The 24,301-nt window shown below is 51.9% G+C and overlaps 2 protein-coding genes across 20 annotated transcripts in view; both read right to left on the bottom strand.

Annotated features, from left to right (window-relative positions):
- Window positions 1-16,790, bottom strand: part of GOLGA3 (golgin A3) — a 60,808-nt gene extending 44,018 nt beyond the window's left edge. For 3 of the 9 annotated variants that reach the window (XM_031650951.1, XM_031650950.1, XM_031650944.1), the window contains exons 1-2: window positions 6,993-7,322; window positions 248-582 (exon numbers count right to left, since the gene is read on the bottom strand). In XM_031650951.1, coding sequence (XP_031506811.1) covers window positions 248-404 — 157 coding nt within the window. In that variant the 5' untranslated portion in view covers window positions 405-582; window positions 6,993-7,322. Of the gene's footprint in view, window positions 1-247; window positions 583-1,795; window positions 2,211-6,510; window positions 6,910-6,992; window positions 7,323-14,254 lie in introns of those variants that run through there. The other 6 variants (XM_031650948.1, XM_031650946.1, XM_021923198.2 and 3 more) reach the window with 6 other exon arrangements.
- A 429-nt stretch (window positions 16,791-17,219) lies between these two features.
- Window positions 17,220-24,301, bottom strand: part of CHFR (checkpoint with forkhead and ring finger domains) — a 33,599-nt gene continuing 26,517 nt past the window's right edge. For 9 of the 11 annotated variants that reach the window (XM_031650961.1, XM_031650958.1, XM_031650953.1 and 6 more), the window contains 5 exons: window positions 24,030-24,100; window positions 23,115-23,202; window positions 21,305-21,412; window positions 19,855-19,927; window positions 17,220-18,434 (listed from right to left, as the gene is read on the bottom strand). In XM_031650961.1, the coding sequence (XP_031506821.1) occupies window positions 18,392-18,434; window positions 19,855-19,927; window positions 21,305-21,412; window positions 23,115-23,202; window positions 24,030-24,100 (383 nt within the window). In that variant the 3' untranslated portion in view covers window positions 17,220-18,391. Of the gene's footprint in view, window positions 18,435-19,775; window positions 19,928-21,304; window positions 21,413-23,114; window positions 23,203-24,029; window positions 24,101-24,301 lie in introns of all 11 variants that reach the window. The other 2 variants (XR_004176263.1, XM_031650955.1) reach the window with 2 other exon arrangements.

A 24,301-nucleotide genomic window follows, 5' to 3' on the forward strand; every position in this document is an offset into this window, starting at 1 on the left:
AAGGTAGAATTCTGGGCAGGGAACACGACAAAGACCCATAGATCCCTTCAGGGAAACACTGCTGCTGCCCCACAGGTGTCAAATGGCGTTCTGTTTAGCAGGAATGTGCCTGATCTAAAGGTGGCATCATTCAGTTACTAAAACATACTCTGACTGAAGTGAAAAGCTCACAGTGGTCTCAACACCACGTCCTCCCTCAACACCACGTCCTCCTGTGACCAGCACACAGAGGAACCTGACGACTTACGCTGGGCTTTGTCCTGCTGGTCAGGTGGCACCAGTGGGTCCTGGTCAGGTGGCACCACTGGGCCCGGGGGCTTCAGGGGGCCCTCGGGGAGAGCCAAGGGGCCACCGTGGGATCTGTCCTCCTGGAGGCCATCCTGCTCGGCTGACGCACCGTCCATGGTCAGGACGACACCAGCTGCACTGACGCCGTGGAGCTACAAGTGAACCTTGGTCAAGCGTGGTTTCTGCCATCAGCAACAGCCAAGAGCCCCTGGGAGGGGTCCCACTGTGTCTCCCATTTTCAGGAGATTGAATGACTCAAATGGCTTGAGGTTAAACCAGCTAATATCATGATACCTGACAGGAGAAAAAGAGAAAAAATGTATTATGAAACTTTTACTCGTCAGATTTCAAGTATCGATTACAAAATTAACATTTGATTCCCAATTTGCATACGTACAAGAAACAAATACAGACTTTTTCATTCAGCAAATAATCCTGGAGCACCTACAATGTCCTAGGTTTTGTGGCTAAAATGCTGACCCAGCCACACTGGGCCCTTTCCTGAAGGAGCTTAATGTCTGTGTCGGTGCCAACTAAAGAACATTCTACTGGGACAGTGCGGCTTTCTGTCCCAGAGTAGCTGAATTGTGGAGTAGCTGTCACACAGGGCAACTGAGGAACTGAGTTTTAAATTTAAAATTAATTAATTTGGGCCAGGTGTGGTGGCTCACCCATGTAATCCCAGCAATTTGGGAGGCCGAGGCAGGCAGATCACATGAGATCAGGAGTTCAAGACCAGACTGGCCAACATGGTGAAACCCCATCTCTACTAAAAATACAAAAACTAGCTGGGCGTGGTGGTGCACACCTGTAATCCCAGCTACTCGGGAGGCTGAGGCAGGAAAGTCGCTTGAATCTGGGAGGCAGAGTTTGCAGTGAGCCGAGATCATGCCACTGCACTCCAGCCTGGGCAACAGAGTGAGACTCCATCTCAAAAAAAAAATTGGGCCAGATGCAGTGGCTCACACCTACTATCCCAGCACTTTGGGAGGCCGAAGTGGGTGATCACCTGAGGTCAGGAGTGCAGACCAGTCTGGCCAACACAGTGAAGCCCTGTCTCTGCTAAAAATACAAAAAATAGCTGGGTGTGGTGGTGGGCACCTGTAATCCCAGCTAGTTGGGAGGCTGAGGAAGGAGGGTCACTTGAACCTGGGAGGCGGAGGTTGCAGTGGGCCGAGATCGCACCACTGCACTCCAGCCTGGGTGATAGAGGGAGACCCATCTCAAAAAAAAATTTAAAAATTAATATATCAGACTCGCAGGCCTAGGTGTGCTAGGGCTCGCTCCCCTCTCAGCCAGTGGAGTGACTGCCTGAGGCCAAGGCTCCTGCTGGCAGCTCCACCCCTTCAGGTTGGACAGCTCAGATCTGGAGAAACAAAACTTTAAAAAGCAGGTGCCATGGATGTGGTAACTGTATACAGGGGGTACAAGGACACCAGAAAGGTAGCTGCCTTGGAGTGGGGGCACAGAGAGGGCATCTCACAGCAGGGCCCGTTCCCGTCTTTACCTGTAGCTGGGTTAGAGCGCTTTCTCTCTCAGCCCTGCTGGGCTACATTCAGGTGAGCAAAACTTTGTCCAACATTTGACAAGTGATTATCCACCTTGAAATGTGCTGGTGATACTATTAACTCGTTTCCTTATCAACAGGTAAGATGCTAGCACGAGCTTCCATTCATTCTGCAGAAATGTTGGCATTTATTCCTTTAAAATCAGTTTCATATTAACCTACATTATGTTCTGTGTTTAACATTTTTCATGATAAACATTACACAACCTTCGCCTCTAGCTTACAAATCCCACACAGAAGGTACAGACAAGAAGCTCACGTGGGGCTGCGCGCAGTGGTTCACGCCTGTAATCCCAGCACTTTGGGAGGCCAAGGCGGGCAGATCACCTGAGGTCAGGAGTTTGAGACCACCTGGCCAACATGGTGAAACCCCATCTCTACTAAAAATACAAATAACTAGCCAGGTGTGGTGGCAGGTGCCCATAATCCCAGCTACTTGGGAGCCTGAGGCAGAAGAACCACTTGAACCTGGGAGGCAGAGGTTGCAGTGAACCAAGACCACACCATTGCACTCCAGCCTGGGCAACAAGAGTGGAAACTCCGTCTCAAAAGAAAAAAAAAAAAAGGGCCGGGTGCAGTGACTCACGCCCGTAATCCCATAACTTTGTGAGGCCAAGGTGGGTGGATCACTGGAGGTCAGAATTTCAAGACCAGCCTAACATGGTGAAACCTCATCTTTACTAAAAATACAAAAATTAGCCAGGCATGGCGGCGTGTGCCTGTAATCCCAACTACTCAGGAGGCTGAGGCAGGAAAATCGCTTGAACCTGGGAGACAAAGGTTGCAGTGAGTCAAAATTGTGCCATTGCACTCCAGCCTGGGAGACAAGTGCAAAATTCCATCTCAAAAAAAAAAAAGCAGCCCACGTGGCTGGTCCTCGGGAGCACGTGTGCCACTGGCCCCACAGCAGGATGTGCCTGTCTTTCTAGTTTTTACTCTCACTCTATCTGCCCTCTAGACTGGTCACCCGTAAAAGAGGAAACCCACTGGTGGTGGGTGTAACCCAGTCCACTGACGCAGTCAGTAACTCACTGAAGGGCGTGCAGACCTGTATCTGCTCATAACTATAATAATCCACCATTCCTCTCTGCCGCCTTGCATCCTACAGGCCAGAGACAGTTATGAGTTCATAAGAGTGTTGCTCAGAGCATTAAAAGATTACGTATGCTATTAGCATGAAACTAGCAGTAACGGTTTGTAACCAGAAAGCACTGTGAATAGAAATGTGTCATAACATTAGTAACTATAAATCCAGCACAGCTAATCAGGAAACTACTGTAAACAAAGGATCCTAGGAGTCTTGACTCAGGGTGCCTGGCACATATAAATATTTAAAGATTAAAGCAATGTCTGAATCACAGAAGTGAAGGAAGTTACTGAGGCTGGTCAAGAGCTAATCCTGTGTGCAACGAATTCTCAATCTCACTTTTGTGTCTACGACCATCTAGTAACATCTTTCATCCCTGGATTTTCCAGGTGGGTGGGTGATAAAGGGGCCCTAGAGCCTGGGCAGGGATCTGAGCTACACACCTGTCCTTACACACAGCACAGAACCCTCTGAAAATCACTTTCCAGGAAAACCACCGGGACCTCCACCAAGCCTGCCCCTCAGCTACAATCCCAGACACGCCCCAGGAGAGCTGGGGGGGGGGGGTCAGTCGGCCACGCCCACCCGGGAGTGGAGAAGACACCCCCAAAACAAGGGGAGGAGCATCAGCAAACAGGCTTCCCGTTGGACCACAGACGAATTACAAACCGGCACGGGATACACGGGTGGAATGTGGACTCTGCTGTGCCACTGAATATTGGCACCTGCACATCTGGTCCTCCTGAAAACTTCCTAGCAAAAGAAAACTTGTGTTTTGCTTTGTGATGTCTTTGCTTCTGCCTTGCGGGGGTGGGGTGATGACATGGAAACGACCGTGTGTGGCTACGTGTGCAGTCCCTCCTGGCCCCTCAGGTAAAGGGTCTTGTCCATCCCCTCTGCCATCACTGTACCTCACGTGGCCTCCACCACAGCACGTCATGTCTGCCACTGTGTGTGTGCCCATTACATGGCGAGATCCTTGAAGGCAAAGACTCATTCCCCATCTGCCTCCTACCACCTTGAATACTCCCAACTCCTAAAGTGCCAACGCGGATTTAATTTGCCGAATTAAATCTCCAGTTCTGCTGAGTACATTCCTCGGCTACAAAGCTAATGGTTCCAAAACAAAGTGATCAAGTATTTGAATCCTTGAGCGTCAATACTCCCTTTTAAAATACAGAAAACTCTAAACGATTCCAGCTGAAACATCTGAAAGCTTCAGTTCCAATGAGGGAGTCCAGGGAGTTAGAAACTGGAAGAGCAGCATCACGACCACAGCCCTGGCACCACCACCCGAACAGAAAGGATGGGACGACCAGTAGGACCCGACTCAGTCATTACAGGCAGAACATGCAGAGAACTGCTGCAGAGGCCCACAGCAACGACGCCCGGGCCTTACACTGACCAAGGAGGAGGAACATAGCCAACGATGCTCAGGTCCACCGAGAGGGCATGCCAACACGGTGACAGCCAGCTGCGCCAAGCTCTCTGAGTCCAGTGCAGTCACAGATTCGGCTCACGTAATGCCCCTGCTGGCGTCCAAGCAGCCCACCCCCCCAGAACGGGGACCCCGAGACGGCGACTGTAAGTCACAAAGACGGCCCCTGTTTATAGGCAGCTCCTCCTGAAGCCGGACCAGAGAGAGAATTCACTAACTGCCTGGAGTTTGCTGACAGCCATACTTCTCCCCGTAGGGCAATAAGCTGGCAGTCTCGGTCGATCCTCAGTCTTGCTTGATTTTTAGTTAAAATTCGGAATGACTCAGTCATCAGGGCCTCATTACCTCAGACGACTGACAAAAGCCAATCTCCGGGCAGCAAGAAGGAGGAGCAGCCAGTTGCCAGTGCATCACAGAAAGCTGTTATTAGGAACATGACTCGCTTTTGATTTTATTTTTTAAATAAAGAGGCCAGTCTGATCAGTCTCACTTATGATCACTTGCACTCCTACATCTCTAGAGGGAAGAGACGGCACAAAGCTGTCACTTAGAACTCAGAAAGATACACACAACCCTAGGTTCACAGCTGGGTAACATCAAGGGACTTCACACTGCAAAACCACCACCCTCAGGCACCTACAGGACGTTCTGCTTCCCCCACACCTGAATTCTGTATACAGACATTCACGGCTCCATCTACTCCACCTCGTTTCAGCTGTCCTATCGGGTATGACAAACAACAGAGCACAGCCAAAGACCAAACACGATTTCCCAGGAAGACAGTACCTGGTGGAGGCCACACTAGTATCCAAAAGTAAACAGAGATCTATACACAAACTGAAAACCAAAAGCACGCCTCACGTTACTGCAGAGACGTAAAGGGCAGGCTTGGAAGTCGGCCTCAGCTCCCGACCCTCCACCACTTAGCTGTGAGATCCTGGGCTAAAGATTTAACCACTTTTAGCCTGTCTCCTCCCGTAAAACAACGAGAAAACGAGTGCAAAATTTTGCCAGGATTAAATACAACAAGGCACAGAGTCTGTCCCATGTCCTCAATAAAATGGCAGTAATTATGACTTTCCCTTTAGTTGTTGCTTGTCAAAATCGCTAAGTAAAAGCCAACCTAAGGCATTCTCACGTGGGAAAGTGCTACTTTTTTTTTTTTTGAGACTGAATCTTGCTCTGTCACCTAGGCTGGAGAGCAGTGGCGCGATCTTGGCTCACTGCAAGCTCCACTGTCTGGGTTCACGCCATTCTCCTGCCTCAGCCTCCTGAGTAGCTGGGACTACAGGTGCCCGCCACCACGGCCGGGTAATGTATTGTATTTTTAGTAGAGACGGGGTTTCACCGTGTTAGCCAGGATGGTCTCGGCCTCCCAAAGTGCTGGGATTACAGGCGTGAGCCACTGCGCCCGGCCATGCTACTATTTATTAAGGCAATGGGGCAGGGAGGAGGGGGGGAAAAGCTCCTCTTCAATCTGAGTAAAGTCAGATGATTTATTTCCTTCTATACTGCCCGGAAAGCTATTAAAGGGTTATAAAGGGCTATGTTCATGTCATTTAAAAGACAATTCAAAATAACCCACGACGACGGGTGTGGCTGCTCACACCTGTAACCCCAGCACTTAGGGAGGTTGGGGTGGGGGAGTCGCTTGAGGCCAGGAGTTCCACATCAGCCTGGGCAATACAGCAACACACCCAGTCTCTTAAAAAAAAAATCCACGAGTCACCTGTAAATGGCTTACACTGTCCCAGTGACAATAAACTCCAACCTCTTACCAATCCAGCACCTGCCTACACCAACATCCTTACCTCCATCGCTTTCCCCCTGTGCCATTACACTCCAGCCACATTCTCCGCCTTAAAACGCCAACCTTTCTCCGCCCTCAGGATCTTCAAACTTTCTGCCTGAGACGTGTTTTTCTCACAATTTTGCCTGACTTGTTTCTCGTCATAGAGGCCTTAGTACAGAAGTCGCCCGCCCCCCAGCCTCCCACACACCAACCACCGCCCGGTACCCTCTCGGTGGCGACCCTGGGCGTCCCTGTGCTAGGTGAGCTCGGCGGGGGCAGGGACCCAGGCCCACAATGACCAGGACCCGCCACACGACTGACATTCGTCGGGTTCATACCCGTGACAACGCCCGGCCCCACTCGCTCTGGGCACCTGGAATGGAGACAAGTCCGCCAGCGACAAAGGCAAACAAGGAAGTGCTCGGACTCCCGAAACCCCGGCTTCCCACGAACCACCCGACACCAAGTCACGCTTGTCAGCTGCAAAGGGCCAGACTAAAGGCACAAGCACTGCCCGAGCGGTGGCAGCGGACAGCTTCAGGACATGCCGCGCTCGTCAGGCGCAGATAAGCATCCAGGAGGGCTCGCGGGCACCGGCATGTACAGAGTCAGCTCCGCTGCAGCTGAAGCGGGGCGCCCAGGCCCGAGGCCACCGCAGCGAGGAGGGGGCGACTGGAACGGGGCCGTCCCGCAACGCTGCAGGGACGGGCCCAGGCCCCGCCGCCCCACGCCCGGCCTCCGCCGCAGCCCCTCGGGCCTCCCCGGCCCATGCACGACGGGAACCAGAGCCCCGAGGCGCCGCGTCCCCTCCGCCTCTCACCCTGCTGCTGCGGCAGCCAAGGAGGCCGCCCGGCCCGGATGCTCCGGCAGAGACGTGGCCGTGCGAGGGGCGGGGCGAGCGGTGCAGCGACCTCGGGTCCCCGGAAACAGCCCGCACGCGCTGCCTTCGTTCCGGAACAGAGACTGTCCTCCTCTTCTGCCAGCGGCCACCCCAGAGCCAGGGACGCTCTGGCCGCAGGGTCCGGATCGAGCTCACCTCGGAATGTCCTGAGGCCGGCTTCAGAAAGTGACCTTAGGAGTTTGCGGACCTTTCCCTAGTAGAAACGCAACTTCCGGACGTGGAAGACCAACTCCTTCAGGAAGCTGAACTGAGCTTCCGGCGGAAGTGGCGTGGCCGGGGCTCGGCGGGGGCGCGGCCGTCCTCGGTGTGGGCGTGACTTCCCCGCCCGTCCTAGGCGGGTCCCCGCCCCAACCCCGCAGCTCCACCCGGCCGGCGCCCTTCGCGCTTCAGGTGCCAGTTCAAAGACGACGCTGCTTTCGACCCTATTTGCTTCCCCTTTAAAAGGCAAAGCTGGACTGCGCGGGGCGCGGGGCGCTGGGGAACGACTTTCCACCTTCCCTCGTCCGCCAGGCGGCTCTTCCAGCTGTGAGGAAGGAGGCGGCCTGGAGGCCTCGGGGTCCTCTGTGATGTTGCGCTCATCTCTGCGGATTTTGGATACGCTTCTGTCTACGAACCTTTCTGGGATTTTGATGGGAACTGCTGCAGATCATTTGGGGAGCACGGGCATCGCTGACTCGGTCCTTCATCTGCGTCCATGGTGGCTTCTCCATTTATTTAGGTCTTTTGATTTCTTCCAGCAGCATTTCGTAATTTCAGCATACAGATTCTGCACCTTTGAAGTGTATAGTATTTCACGTCAAGCAACTGTGGCACTGCGTTTTTGACATCGTTTTCCACGTATTCACTGTTGGTCTACACAAACGTGATGAATTCTATCTTGATTTTGTTATCCTGAGACCTCGCTGAACTCATTAGTTTGAGGGTTTATTTGACATTTTGCCGTTGTCTGTTGTAAAATCCTTGTATTTTTTACATGGGCCATGATATTATCTGCAAATGCAAATTCTAACTCAAAATGATCACAGACTGAGGCGTAAAATGTATGAATGAAACTATACAACTTTTAGAAGAAAACAGAATTTCTGACGTCTAGAGCTTGGGGAAGAGTTCCTAGATCTGACAAGCAAGCATAATTCACAGAAGAAGTTGCTAGCGTAAACTTCATGAAAAAATTAGAAACTTTTCACCAGACACGGTGGCTCGCGCCTGTAATCCCAACACTTTGGGAGGCCGAGGCGGGCGGATCACCTGAGGTCAGGAGTTCAAGACCAGCCAAGCCAAATGGTAAAACCCATCTCTACTAAAAATAATTAGCTGGGCGTGGTGGCGAGCGCCTGTAATCCCAGCTACTTGGGAGGCTGAGGCAGAAGAATGGCGAGAATGCCGGGGGTGGAGCTTGCAGTGAGCCAAGATCATGCCACAGCACTCCAGCCTGGGCAACAGAGCGAGACTCTGTCTCAAAAAAAAAAAAAAAAAAAAAAAAAAGGCCAGGCGCGCTGGCTCACACCTTGTAATCCCAGCACTTTGAGAGACTGAGGCAGGTGGATCACAAGGTCAACAGATGGAGACTATCCTGGCCAACATGGTGAAACCCCAGCTCTACGAAAAATACAAAAAAATTAGCTGGGTGTGGTGGTGCGTGCCTGTAGTCCCAGCTACTTGGGAGGCCGAGGGAGGAGGATCACTTGAACCCAGGAGGCAGAAGTTGCAGTGAGCTGAGATCGTACCACTGCACTCCAGCCTGGGTGACAGAGCAAGACTGTCTCAAAACAAACAAACAAACCTTATGAGAAAGACCACATTAAGAGGATGAAAAGATGAGTTACAGACTGTGAGAAAATATTTTCAAACCACGTTTGTTGAAGGACTAGTAGCTAGAATATATAAAGAACTCTCAAAACTTGATAGTAAAAAAAAAAAAAAAAATACAATTATTCTGGGCACAATGGCTCATGCCTGTAATCTCAGCACTTTGGGAGGCCGAGGCGGGCAAATCACTTGAGGCCAGGAGTTTGAGACCAGCCTGGCCAACATGGAGAAACCCTGTCTCTACTAAAAATATAAAAATTAGCCAGGTGTGGTGGTGCACGCCTGTAATGCCAGCTACTAGGGTGGCTGAGGCACAAAAATTGCTTGAACCTGGGAGGTGGAGGTTGCAGTGAGCTGAGATCATGAGATCATGTCACTGCACTCCAGCCTCGGTGACAGAATGAGACCCCATCTCCAAAACACACACACACACACACCCCCCAGAAGACAAGCAAAAAACATGAAAAGACATTTCACTAAAAGGATATATGAGTGGCAAATAAGCTTGTGACCAGGTTCAGCGTCACTAGCCATTACAGAAATGCACATTATGTTGAGGTCAGGTGCAGAAGCTCACGCCTATAATCCCAGCACTTTGGGAGGCCAAGGCAGGTGGATCACTTGAGGTCAGGAGTTTGAGACCAGCCTGACCAATATGGTGAAATCCCATTTCTACTAAAAATACAAAAATTAGCTGGGCATGGTGGCAGGTACCTGTAATACCAACTATGTGGGAGGCTGAGGCAGGAGAATCGCTTTGAACCCGGGAGGTGGAGGCTGCAGTGAGCTGGGATCGTACCACTGCACTCCAGCCTGGGTGACAGCAAGACCCTGTCTCAAAAAAAAAAAAAAAAAAAAAAGACTGCCTTGGGATATTAGTATACACCTATTAGAACAGCTGAAATAATATACAGCAGTGGCAATATGGAATGCTGGGAGTAATGTAGTTCAGAGTAATCTCTCAAATAATACACAGCAGTGGCAATATGAAATGCTGGGAATAATCTAGTTTGGGGTAACTAATCTCTCCTACATTGCTGATAGGAACAGCAATAGTGCACCCACTCTGGAATACAGCTGGGCAGTTTCTTTAAAAAGTAAACAGTTTTGGCCGGGCGCGGTGGCTCAAGCCTGTAATCCCAGCACTTTGGGAGGCCGAGACGGGTGGATCACGAGGTCAGGAGATCGAGACCATCCTGGCGAACACGGTGAAACCCCGTCTCTACTAAAAAATACAAAAAACTAGCCGGGTGAGGTGGCGGGCGCCTGTAGTCCCAGCTACTCAGGAGGCTGAGGCAGGAGAATGGCGTAAACCCGGGAGGCGGAGCTTGCAGTGAGCCGAGATCGCGCCACTGCACTCCAGCCTGGGCGACAGAGCGAGACTCCGTCTCAAAAAAAAAAAAAAAAAAAAGTAAACAGTTTTATGACCCAGCAACTGCGCTCCTAGACATTCAGAGAAATAAACTTATGTCCACACAGAAGCCTGTACGTTACTGACCCCAAACTGGAAACAACCAAAATGTCCTCTGAGGTGGTTAAACCAACCATGGCTACCCATGCCACAGACACCACTCAGCAAGAAAAAGGAGCTGACCATTGATGTGCACAATAACTCGGATGAAGCTCAAAGGCATTACACCCAGGGAGGAAAGCATCTCCAAAGGTCTACACTGCACGAACTGTATGACTTGTCCACTTACATCACAAAATGACAGAATCACAGAGTGGTTGTGGGGGTCAGATGACTATAAAGGGGTAGACGGAGAGAGATTTTTGTGGTGACGGAACTATTCTGTATTTTGTGACCATGGTTACGTGAGTGTCCTCGTGTGATAAAACGACAGAATGAAGAAAACACTCCATCAAGCTTAGTTTCCTGGTTTTTGTATTGCACTATCCTAAGGTGTAGCCAATGGGAGAAATCGGGAAAACATTTAATTAGCCTAAGATCCAGTATTTGATAGCACAATAGGGTGAATATAGTTAATAATAGTGTATTGTATATTTTTAAATAACAAAAAGAATGGAACTGGAATGTTCCTAACAAAGAAATGGTATAGGCTTGAGGTGATGGATACCCCAGTTACTGGGAGTTGATTGTTATACATTGTACGTCTGTATTAAAACACCCAGGTACCCCATAAATATATACACCTTTTATGTACCCACGATAATTTAAAATTTTAAACATTTAATTAGCAAGCAAAATTGGACAAATGCTCAATTTAAATACAGGCAGAAACAATGAATCTAATTATATATTAAATTGATGGCACAGTGTGGGAAAAATGCTAATCTAAGTAAAATTCTTAACAGCTTTATTAAGGCAAAATTTATATGCAATAAAATATACCCGTGTTGTGTATGCAGTTCAGCAACTGTAGTAAATGTGCAGAGCTGTGCACCCATCACTCCAACCCAGTTTCCGGATACTTCCGTTACCTCAGAAGGATCCTTCTTGCATTCACTCCCCATCCCCTCCACCTAGCCCAACAACCACTCGACCACCTTCTGTCTTTATGAATGTGCCTCTTCTGGACATTTCATATAAATGGGATCATATCGTATGTGGCTTTCTGGGACACCTTTTCACTTAGCGTGGTGTGTTTAAGGTCCCTCCGCACTGAGCACGTTTCCTTGTTGCACGATACTAGTGTCGGGATACACCCATTTGTCTGTCCATGCATCAGCCGATGGACCCAGAGGTGCCTTACGCGAGCCCAGCACTATTCTGCGTGCGGGGGGTCCCTGCTTTGGTCCAGCTTCATGTTTGTGTGGAGACCTTCAGAGGGCGGTAACTGATGAAAAGAAAATAAAGCTGGGCGGAGTGTTTGAGCCGGAGGGGCTGCCATCTACATGGGGCCGTGGTTCCTGTTTATTGTGGCCTACTGTGTGCAGGTACTATTCTAGGCGCGGTCCCAAGTCCCTGCTCTTACAGAACGTATATTCTAGTGGGGACCAGACAACAAGCACAGAAGGTGACAGGAAGAGTCAAGAAGAGACAGAGGCAACCTGGGGAGGCTCGCTGCTATTTCAGGCCGATGGTTGAGGGAGAACCTCTCAGGAAAATGTGAGCCAACAAAGTAAGAAACAGAGTTGCTGGACATGGCGGTTCACACCTGGAATCCCAGCACTGTGGGCTGTGGAGGCGGGCAGATCGCTTGAACTCAGGAGTTCAAGACCAGCCTGGCCAGCATGGTGAAACCCGTCTCTACTAAAAATGGGAAAATCAGCTGGGCGTGGTGGTGTGCACCTGTAGTCCCAGCTACTCAGGAGGCTGAGGTGGGAGGATCATCTGAGCCCAGGAGGTGGAGGCTGCAGTGAGCTGAGATTGCGCCACTGCCCTCCAGCCTGGACAACAGAGCAAGACCCTGTCTCAAAAAAATAAAAATAAAAAAAAGGTAAAAGAAAGAAAAGGAATCATGCAGGTACTGGTGGGAACAGTGTCCCAGGAGAGGGAAAGGCAAGGAGAGCGAGTACTCAAAGGCATCTCTGAGGAAGTAATATTTGAGCTGAACTTGCGTGACAAGGAGGACCCAGGCACGCACAGATCTGGGAGAAGAGCAGCGAGGTGAGGGGGCAACAATCAGAGCCACAAGAAGCCCCTGAAGAGAAGCCTGGGGCACTGAGGAGCCAGCAGGGACGACCCCTAGGGGTTGGCCTGAGCCACAGTGAGGCCATGCCACCTTCTGACAGTGGAGAGGGCAGGTCTGTGGGGCGCACCTGGTGGGCCTGGGGTCCCCGCTGGAAACAGCTCTCTCTGACAACATGAATCTGGGATGTTTGAACACCAAGTGGAGACATCAAGTCAGCAGTTAGAGCCGAGTGTCTGCCACAGAGACCTAGAGCTACAGGGTGAAGGAACATGCGGGGAGCAGGGAAGAGGGTGTTGGGTGCTCAGCCATGCCCCACACTCCACCTCCAACCACAGCACCTCTGAGAACAGACTGGACCTTCCTGAAAACAAACACCAAAGGGGAAGAGTGTGTGGGGGGTGGTGAGCTTCCTGTGGCTGCTCTAAGAAGTTAACACCAACTTTGCTGCTTAAACTAGACTTACTCTCTTGCAGTTCTGGAGCTCAGAAGTCCAAAATGAAGGGGCAGGCAGGGCTGGTTCCTTCTGGAGGCCCTTGCAGGGAGATCTGTTTTCTTTTCTGTTTGACATCCTGCCCTCCTCTCCCGCTGAAGGCCCTTGCTCCCCCTGCAAAGCACATCCCTCCTGCCTCTTCTCTGTCACCAAGCCCGGCCTCTGCTGTCACCAAGCCTCCTCTCCCTGCCTCCTGCCTTTGATTTCTTGCTTCCCTCTTTGATCTGCCCACCTCAGCCTCCCAAAGTGCTGGGATTCCAGGCGTGAGCCGCCGCGCCCGGCCTCTTGCTTCCTCCTTACGACGACTCCTGCAATTGCACACGGGGCCCACAGGATAATCCAGGATCCTCCGCTCATCTCAAGGTCCTTGATTCCACCATATCTGCAAAGCCCCTTTTACTGTGCAAGACTCAAGTGATCAGCTACCGACATCCGTGGTGGCGGGACAGGTGGACATAGCTCGGCCCACCACGGGGTGTCAACAGTATCCAGCATGTGGGGTTTGCCAAATAACAAACAAAACCACCCAATTTTTACACAACCCCGTGGCGTGCGAGGTTTCATGGCAGAGTGTAACAGTATGTTCAAGTCCTAAATCCTAGGACCTCAGAGGCGACTGTATCTGCAGACATGCAACACGTCATGAATTTGCGTGTCATGCCTGCACACGGGCCACGCGAATCTTCTCTGTATCCAGTTTTAGTATGTGTGGTCTTTAAAGAGATGATTAAGATAAAATGAGGCCACTGGGGCGGGCCCTAATCCAATAGGACTGGTGTCCTCGCAGGAAGAGATTAGGGCACAGACACGCATGAAGAGATGATGTGAGGACTCAAGGAGAAGATACTGTCCACAAGCCAAGGAGACAGACCAAAGAGGAACCGGCCCCTCTGACACCCTGATCTCAGAGTTCCAGGCCCCAGAACTGTGAGAAAATACTTTCTGTTGTTTAAGCTGCCTGTTCTGCTTAATCCAGCAGCCGGAGTGGACCCACATTCAAGGCCACCACTGGGCGAGGCGTGGCTCACAAATGCAGGCTCCCAGCACAGCACACGGCCCTCACAATGTCAGGCTCACAGCACAGCAAATGGCACTCACAATGTCAGGCTCCCAGCACAGCGCAAGGCTCTTACAATGCCAGGCTCCCAGCACAGTGCACAGCCCTCATTCCTGGTCTAATGGCCTTCAACATTCTCTCCTGTGTCCATCTCTTCCACACACATGCACAACCAAGTGTCTGCTCTGTGTGAGGAACACAGATAAAAGACCCCACCATCTAGACTCACCGCCTCAGGAGACAACCACAAAAAGTGAGTGACAGAGGAAGGAGCGACTGTTTGTGCTGCGGGAAAGATTTCAAGCCCAGGGGACAGCTCGTCAGGACCTTCACCGTTTGGCAGCCAACTGGTCACCCAGGGATCAGGAGACGCCGCCCTGGGGCCAAACATTTCAGACGAACAACAGCAGGCCGACAGGCAAGATCCCTGCTCTGTTTTTCAGAGCGGGGGAGACAAACGGTAAACAGATGTTTCCTTTCTGACAGTGACAGGTGCTGGGGGGAAACTAGACTGGCTGGCGGGGTAGGGGGTGGGGGCAGCCCTGCAGGAGTCGGCTGAGCTGGAACCTGAATGAGGAGAGGCTGCAGGAGGGGGAGGGGCTGGCACCTGGGGCTGGTTGTGGGAAGGAGCTGGCTGGATGGAGAAGCAGAGGAACACCCCAGGGGCTCCAGGAGGAGCAGGTAGGGAGAAGAGGTTTTTCTGAGGGGTGGAGGCAGGGGTTATATGTGCTGGGCCTTCAAGGACCATGAGATGGTTATTCATTACTATGTAACAAACCACTCCAAATGCAGTGGTTTAAACAACTACTTGTTTCTCAGGATTACATGCTGGCTGCCTGGTGCAGCACTGTGCTGGTGTTTAACAACCTTCTCTCCAGAAGAAAACAAAAGCAATTAAAAACCACCCTGATTTGAAGCATTTACCAATTTCCACAGTGCAAACACTCCTCCCAGGGCCCATTCCCACCAGGCCAAGTGGGTAAGGCTGGAAGGGACGCCCTTCCACACCGGCCCCAGAAGCACACCCCTCGGGCGGCAGTAACAGGCAGGTGCGGTGAACTAACCAGAAAGTGGTGCATCCTGAGCACTCATTGCCTTTGTTTTCAGTGTAACTTAATTCTAAGTGTAGAGGATGCTTGAATAAGGGCGTCTACCAGTTACCAGCACTAGGCATTCCTGGAGGTGGCTCCCCCGAAGATCACCTGGCTCCGTCCTGCTGCCGGTCTGGTCAGCCCGCAGGTCTGCAGAGCTAGGCTGCACTCTGCACGTGGCCGTCCGTCCTCAGGGAGGCAAGACCCAGCCTCTCCACACAGCTGCGTCCGAAGGCGCAGGAGCTGGCGTGCACGCCATGCCAAAGCAGAGCCCACGTGGAGGCAGAGGGCAGGGACGGCCCCAGGGACAGCCTTCTGGTTTCCCATCAAGCCAGGCGGGAGGGAAGATCTACTCCCAGCTTCCTAAATCCCCTCGTTCTCATGCTTTCCTTCCCTTCCCAGTGCAGGGCTCCCGGCGACCTAGTGGCCCTGGCAGTGACACTGGCGCCTCTTCAGGGAGGCGGCTGCAGCTGCCTCAGCGCCAGCATTGCTCCGCTCTCTCCAGGCTGCCAACCTGAAGCTGGGGGGGCTGTCACCAGGAACCCCTGGTTGGCAGAAGCCCCTTCCAAACTCAGCTGCCTCTCTGCTTTGGCCACATACCTGGGGTGAAGGCCGCGCTGTGCTGGGAGCAGCCCCTGGGCCCCTGGCTCTCTCACACCTGAGCCCGATCTCTCCCATCCTGCTGGCCCTGAGATCATTAAGATGACTTAAAGCAGATTTAAAACAGCCTTTGTAGCTGGCCTAGGGAGGAGGGTTGGCCTGAATCCCCCAGTCTGTTTTAAGCCAATCTGCCCGGACTTCCTGGCTGCAGTCGAGAGCCCTCACAGAGGCCATCTCAGGGAGGTCTCACTGGGGTGGATGGGCTCACCTAGAACCTGAGGCCCCCTTCCCTGGCTTGGAGCCTGGGCAGCACACGGAGGGGTGGGCAGGGCTGACCCCTGCTTCTGAGGGGCACCAGGGAGCACAGAGGGAGCCGCAGGTGAGGAGCACGTGGGGAGACGGTCCGTGGGGCCAGCGGGCAGCTGCAGCCCTGCCCTGGGTTTGTTCCAAGGCTGCGCCCAGGAGCCAGGCAGAAGCAGTGGGATCTGCAGCGGCTGCCAGGCTGTCCTCCAGAAAGCCTGTGGATGACCCAAGCAGCCACCCCACGAGGACAGCAGGGCTCCAAAACAACCACAGTGCGTCAGTCTTGCTGGGGGGGATGGCTGGGTCTTGAGGACAAGGAAGTACAGAAGCTCATGAAAACACGGGATGAGTTCACGGCCACCTGCCTCCATAAAACACGGCTCCTTACCACACCGGGGGGAGGGGTAACTGCCCCGGTCCCAAGGCCTCCTCCCTCACATCAGAGCCAAACCCAAGCTCTGTTCTGACTGCTCCAGGCAGAAACGCCCTTCGCAGTGGGCCAGGAAATGGACTTCTCTGAAGGACTGAGGAAGCAGAAGTGAGTCCCTAGGACACCTGGAGCCCTGAGGCTCTCTGAGCTGCCCTGCCCTTCCTGAGCAAAGCTCTGCGTCCTCCACAGGGCGAGTGTTCTTGTTTGTACTTTTTGGAGATGAGAAGGGGTAGAGTGAGTATCATCTGATCTAAGACACAGACACAGGGCGGCTATGGGTGAATGCCGACCTCCCCTCTCAGCCTCAGCCCTGCACAAACTCACAACCTCCCCCTCTCGGCCTCACCCCTGCACTAACTAGGTACCGCCCCTCTCAGCCTCGCCCCTGCATAAACTTGGGACCTCCCCTCTCAGCCCCACCCCTGCACAAACTCAGGACCTCCCCTCTCGGCCCCACCCCTGCACTAACTCAGGACCTCCCCTCTCGGCCCCATCCCCTGCTCAGCTGAACTCAGGAGCCTCCCCTCTCGGATGAACAGGTTGTGGTTTCCCAGCACTGGCCAAATGAAGAGACCTGAGCAGGTTTCACAGGATGCTCGGACTTCAGGCCCCAACCTCAGGTCAGGCGTGACTCCATGGAGACACTGAGGGACAGCAGGTGACAGAGTAACCATCACTAGCAGTGAGGTGCTCGGCGCTCACTCTGCACAGGGCCTGCCTGCCTCGCGTGGAGAGGTGAGGCAGCCCCACACACGAGCCCAACACGAGAGGGGAGGAGCGAAGGCGGCTCATTTATTAGAATATGCAAAAGACAGGGCTTTCCTCCACAAACGCAGAGACAGAGTGCTGCTTCTCAGTTCCTATCAAGAGCAAGTCAACAGTTGAAAACTGTATTCCTGAGAAGCAAAAAAGTTACCAGTTTGCAAACAAGGATAACAGGTGATTTCAACAAAATATAAAAAACTTTTTTTTCCAAAAATCAAAATTTCAAGTATTATTCCAGCTGACATGGCAAACCTAGCACAGGCGGAAGCCAAGGTGCCCCTCAGGCTCTGTAGGGTCTTGGAGGAAGGGCCCGGGCAGCATGAGGGAGCTGCGCATCCTGGGCCCTGCGTCCAGCCCCGGGCTCGGGGCCGTGAAGGGAGCGGCGCGTCCTGGGCCCTGCGTCCAGCCCCTGGCTCGGGGCCGTGAAGGGAGCGGCACGTCCTGGGACCCGCGTCCAGCCCCGGGCTCGGGACCGTGGTCACCCACAGGTTAGCAAGGAGCGACTAACTTGACGGCCATGTCGAGGGTTAGCAGTTCTGGACACTGGAAGTTTTTTTTCAATAAACAGAAGCATATGCTTATTCTTTCAAATACCATACTATACCCAATTTTAGTCAATTTGTAAATTATAAATTATATTATTTGTGCTAGTTTGTGGTATTTAAATCTTATTAGAAGATAAGCACCAAACCTATTAAAAAATATATAAAATGCTGTGGTTTTCCCAACAGCAGAATATTGTGTACATCCTGTAGGCTGTAAACTTATGCTCCCTTCTCCTGAAACAATGTTTTTGATAAACTGTCCCCTTTCTCCCTTGAAACTCGTCCTGAAAACAGACTGCTGCTTTACCTGTGGTTACGGAAAACATACAAAAGAGCAAAACTGCCCCTCTGGGCGGCACGGCTGCGTGTCACGGAAAGGCTTCATCTCTGCTGCTCACGTCACCACGAGCCCCACCCAGCACTCGCCAGGAGGGCGGGTTGTGGCCCCCAGGGCTCTGGGGAGGGTCTCACTCAGAGGGTAAAGCTCCACAGAAGAGTTACCCCAGAGCACCTGCCGGAGAACCTGCGTCCCTCAGGGGGCCGTGAAAACGCCCTGACATGTTTGTCTCTGTATTTTAAAAACACGCTCTCTTCCCCTTCAGTGCTGAAAGCTGCTCAGGGCCTCTGGATGCTTAGTTTTTGAACCTTGTCTGTTCACAGATGTGATTGAATTTCCTGCCGGGAGAAAATGGCCAAATTACACAAAAGAGCATCAGAGAAGCATTCAAATAAATTACACGAGAGCACTGGAGAGGCATTCAAATAAACCCATTCTGAAACCATACACCGAAAGGGCCATCTGAGAAAGAGTGTGTGCCTTCTACAAAATCAAAGCAACTAACCCCCAAAGGTAAACTTCTTTTTCCCTTTTAAAATTTTGAAACAGAAGTGAAACATCTGGCCACGCACAGTGGTTCATGTCTGTAATCTAGCACTTCGGGAGGCTGAGGTGGGTGGATCACTTGAGGTCAGGAATTCGAGACCAGCCTGGCCAACATGGTGAAACCCCGTCTCTACTAAAACTACAAAAAAAATTTAGCCTAATGTGGAGGCGAGCACCTGTAGTCCCAGCTACTCAGGAGGCTGAGGCAGGAGAATCGCTTGAACCCAGGAGGTGGGGTTGCAGTGAGCTGAGATCGCACCACTGCACTCCAGCCTGGGAGACACAGCGAGACTCCATTTCAAAAAAAAAAAAAAAAAGAAAGAACTGTAAACATCTTAGATAATTTTTTAAGAGAAGAGAATAAAAGCTGCACCTCCTCGGGCATCCCCGTGGCATCTGCTGACAGGGCTGAGGCAGACCCACCAAGCTGGAAGGCCTGTGGCCGCCTTTCCTCTCCACAGACCGTGGCAAGGAGGACCAGCATGGCTCTGCTCTCCTCATGTACATTTCTACTGAAAACTGTCTGCCAGTCAACAGCGAAATCTTTTTTTGTGACGACATGGTCTCCTCCATGCGCTGTTTGTGCTCAAACACAAAGCAAGGTTTGTACTCCACAAAGTCCCTGCGGGGGAGGCACCTTTATCTGAGTCCTCGCAGCATCTCGTCCCGACGGCACTGTCTCCGTCACTTCCATCTGAACTCCTTGGCCACAGGAGTGGTTTACACAATCACCTGACCCAGGAGATGCCTCCTGACCTACACCTCCCAGGGCAACGCAGATGGCGCCGCGAACCTCCTTTAAGGAGGCTGGGAAAGAGACCACGTGAGGGTGACAACGTGACAGCGATCACAAATGCCTGCTCACGGTACGGACGAGAACCCAGCTGCGCAGCGCTATGCGAGGGGGCCTGAGGCCCTCAGAGACAACAGCCTCCAACTTAGAAATGGCTAAGCCTGAAACGATGGGGTGTGCCCCGGATGCCTCAGACGACAGATAAACCAGCTCCAGACAGGAAGACACAGAGGTGGAAGATGGAAATAAGACTGCATGAAATGAAGGGATAAAGGAAGAGCAGGATTTCTAAATGAAGATGCGGTTCCTAAAGGATGCAACCTGAGAGAAGGATAATGACCGTATCAGCGTATTTGTAAGCAGGCGGTGAACTCGTTTATCACCCTGCAGCTGACGCCTGTGCCCCCAGCTGCACTCACATGGCGTGGTGAGCTTTCACCTGAGTGCGGCAGTTACGGCCCCAGTAGCAGTCAGGACGGGATGTTACAGCCACTGGAAAAACAGAAGGGTTACGCATCTATGAGATGTACTGCACACACCCACTCCGCTACCTGAATTTCAGCAGAGACCCAAAGACAGACGTTGCGGGGGAAACGCACAGCCTCTGGTCCCTCCACAACTAGTCTCCTTGGACCGTTCTGAGATTTCAGGAAAGGAAACACGTGTTTAACTAAAAACCCAATTGAGGGTCAGGTGCGGTGGTTCATGCCCGTAATCCCAGCACTTTGGGAGGAGAGGCGGGTAAATCAACTGAGGTCAGGAGTTCAAAATCAGCCTGATCAACATGGTGAAACCCTGTCTCTACTAAAAATACAAAAAATTTGCCAGGTGTGGTGGTGGGCACCTGTAATCCCAGCTACTTGGAAGGCTGAGGCAGGAGAATCACTTGAACCCAGGAGAGGAAGGTTGCAGGGAGCCAAGATTGCGCCACTGCACTTCAGCCTGGGTGACAGAGTAAGACTCTGTCTCAAAGATAAATAAATAAAATAAAAATTAAAAAATAAAAACCCAATTAAAGAAATATTTATTTATTTATTTATTTATTTTTTTTTTTTTTGAGACGGAGTCTCGCTCTGTCGCCCAGGCTGGAGTGCTGTGGCCGGATCTCAGCTCACTGCAACCTCCGCCTCCCGGGTTTACGCCATTCTCCTGCCTCAGCCTCCCGAGTAGCTGGGACTACAGGCGCCCGCCACCTCGCCCGGCTAGTTTTTTGTATTTTTTAGCAGAGACGGGGTTTCACCGTGTTAGCCAGGATGGTCTCGATCTCCTGACCTTGTGATCCGCCCGCCTCAGCCTCCCAAAGTGCTGGGATTACAGGCGTGAGCCACCGCGCCCGGCTAAATTACCCCAGCTTTCTATTGGATGTCTTTACGACTCAGTTTTAGAAACCCACGTTACACTCATGAATAACTGCAAATAGACGCAAGGCCTAACACAACCACGGCCCGGCATGGCCTGTCTGTCCTGCCGGCTCCTGACTGAGGCCAAATTCTGCTTAGAACACAGAGCAAAGTGCAAACAGGTTGTCTGCTAAGAAGAGAGTCCTGGCCAAGCGGGGTGGCTCATACCTGTAATCCCAGCACTTTGGGAGGCCAAGGTCAAGAGTTCGAAACCAGCCTGGCCAACTCTACTAAAAACACAAAAAGTTAGCTGGGCGTAGGGGAAGGTGCCTAGAATCCCAGCTACTCAGGAGGCTGAGGCAGAAGAATCGCTTGAACCCAGGAGGCAGAGGTTGCGGTGAGCCGCGATTGTGCCACTGCACTCCAGTCTGGGCGACAGAGCGAAACTCCATCTCAAAAAAAAAAACAAAAAAAGAGTGTAGAAGCCAACCCAGACAGAACAAGAGCCGTGTGGGGTCAGGGTCCTCACCTGGCAACTCGGAAGCAGGAATGTTCCGCCGATACTGGTAAGTCAGCTCCCGGAAGCTGCGCAGGCCACAGCAGTAACACAGCACGGTGTTCCCTGTGACCCTGTAATCTGGAACAAACACAGCCTCATGCAGACACAGCCAGTTACCCAGCAACGCCACCTTCCCGACAGCAGCACACACAGACCACAGCAGCGGGAAACTAACGCGCTGACCATAATTGGGGTGAAGACAATGGGCTACACCATCAGAAAACAAGAACAAAGTCAACCTAGACAGCAACTTTTTCCTTTCTTTTTTTTGAGACAGAGTCTCGCTCTGTCGCTCAGGCTGGAGTGCAGTGGCGCGATCTCGGCTCACTGCAAGCTCCGCCTCCCGGGTTCACGCCATTCTCCCGCCTCAGCCTCCCGAGTAGCTGGGACTACAGGTGCCTGCCACCTCGCCCAGCTAATTTTTTGTATTTTTAGTAGAGACGGGGTTTCACCGTGTTAGCCAGGATGGTCTCGATCTCCTGACCTCGTGATCTACCCGCCTCAGCCTCCCAAAGTGCTGAGATTATAGGCGTGAGCCACCGCACGCAGTCCTACCAATTTATTTTCTTACAGCAAAATAATCCCACATGGATATAACATTTATTTTATTTATTTATTTATTTTTTGAGACCAAGTCTCGCTCTGTTGCCCAGGCTAGAGTGCAGTGGTGCAGTCTCGGCTCACTGCAATCTCCGCCTCCTGGGTTCAACTGATCCTCCTGCCTCAGCCCCCCGAGTAACTGGGACTACAGGCATGCGCCACCGCGCCCAGCTAATGTCTGTATTTTTTCAGTAGAGTTGGGGTTTCACCACGTTGGCCAGGCTGGTCTCGACCTCCTGACCTCAGGCGATCTGCCTGCCTCAGCATCCCAAAATGCTGGGATTACAGGTATGAGCCACCACACCTGGCCCCACGTGGATATAAAATTTAAATATTAAAACTCCCAAAAAATTACTAAGAAGAAAATGAGAAAATTAGCTATTTCTAAGTATGTCTTGGAACACCAAATTGCACAGAGGAAGGATTTGTACACTTGACAACAATTCAAACCTCAAAATGAAAATAAATACAACAAAAGTGAGCTACTACTATAGCGGAAACATTTGCAACACAAATCAAAACGTGCTATACCCTTAATTAACAAAGATATCGGGCCGGGCGCGGTGGCTCAAGCCTGTAATCCCAGCACTTTGAGAGGCTGAGACGGGCGGATCACGAGGTCAGGAGATCGAGACCATCCTGGCTAACACAGTGAAACCCCGTCTCTACTAAAAAATGCAAAAAAAAAAAAACTAGCCGGGCGGGTTGGCGGGCGCCTGTAGTCCCAGCTACTCGGGAGGCTGAGGTAGGAGAATGGCCTAAACCCGGGAGGCGGAGCTTGCAGTGAGCTGAGATCTGGCCACTGCACTCCAGCCTGGGCGACAGAGCAAGACTCTGTCTCAAAAAAAAATAAAATAAAAAAAAAATAAAATTAGCCGGGTGTGGTGGTGCGCGCCTGTAATCCCAGCTACTCAGGAGGCTGAGGCAGGAGAATCGCTTGAACCCAGGAGGCGCAGGTGGCAGTGAGCTGAGATCACGCCCCTGCACTCCAGCCTGGGCAACAAGAGCGAAACTCCATCTCAAAAAACAAACAAACAAAAACAACCCAAAAGCATCAGGATCTTTTTTCTTCTCTTCCAGGATGGGTGAAGGTCAGAGTTGTCACTGGAAGAGCAGACGGGCAGGTGCAGCCCTGGAAAGTCACACGCACCCTAGAGCAGGAGGCAAGAGAAGAGCTCACCAGACAGCAGGAACACTCCTCGCTGGAGAGCCACGAGGCTCTCGGTCAACATGTTTTTCCACGTCAGACCTCTGGTTGCCAGGTAATTCTGTGACACACACCAAAAAAAGAGGAATAAGCAATATTCGTTTAGAGGAAGAAACGCTGAAATAATGAGATAAAAAACATTTCATAAAAGATCCCTGAAGGTGCAGAAAGCCGAAGCTCAGCCCCTTACGAGTGGCATTTGCAGAGGGCTGCACGTTCACAGCCTGCGGCACGAGAGTCTTGTCCAAGAGCCTCCTGGAAGTCCCAAAAGGAAGGCTCACTTCTGACCTTCCAGCGTAGGAGTTATCAGAGGCTCTCAAAAGTTCTGCCAAGACCCTCGCAGCCCAGGTGTGGACGAGACACGAAAGCCTGGCCACGGTGCACACAGCCCCACAACGAGCCCAGTCTGTTTGACAAGAAAAGCTGAGGACTGGGCATCTGTTTTCCGTGCCCTTTAAACACACATGAGCTGTTGAGCTCCTTCTGTGGGCATCAAAGCAGAGTGTGGGGCTGAGCGGGCACCTGCCAGGTGTGTCTGTGGCAAGTGTCAAGGCCCCACCACTGCGTGTGCTCTCGGCAAGAGGGCAGATGCGCACATTACACACAGAAACCCCAGAAGCCGCGGTAGCTTCCTAGACGTGGGAAAGCAAATGGCCGGAAGAGAAAGGGACCAGAGAAAACGCCCTGGTCCCGGGTAGCACTTCCAAGTTCCTCCTGAGAGCTGTGGGAGGCGGCTCCTATGGATCCGTGGCAGGAGGCACAAAAAGGAAACACCTATTTTTGGAATGCGGGAAAAACAGATAAACACCAACGGAATGCAGAGAACCAGCTGGCTGCACTAGCGAGAAAACGCGGCTCCCGGCTCCCCAGCCCGCGGCGGGTCAGTACCTTCAGGATGTCCGACTCGTAGCTGTTGTTGTTCAGCACGCCGTCCAGACACTTGTCACCCAGGTTGAGCTCTGCCGAGATGAAGGTGCAATGTTACCTGTGTATAAAGACGTCGCAGGAAAGCACTGTCTGCCCCACACTGAGGATAAACACATTTCTTTTCATTACAGATTCTAGAAGGAATAAGAAGTTCAGTGATAGAACCCTTAAACAGAGGACAAGTAGAAATGATTTCCATTCCACTCCCTCCTTAAAAAGATCAGCTCTCGAGT

Source organism: Papio anubis, chromosome 9 (genome assembly GCF_008728515.1).
Source record: "Papio anubis isolate 15944 chromosome 9, Panubis1.0, whole genome shotgun sequence".
Taxonomy (NCBI): domain Eukaryota; kingdom Metazoa; phylum Chordata; class Mammalia; order Primates; family Cercopithecidae; genus Papio; species Papio anubis.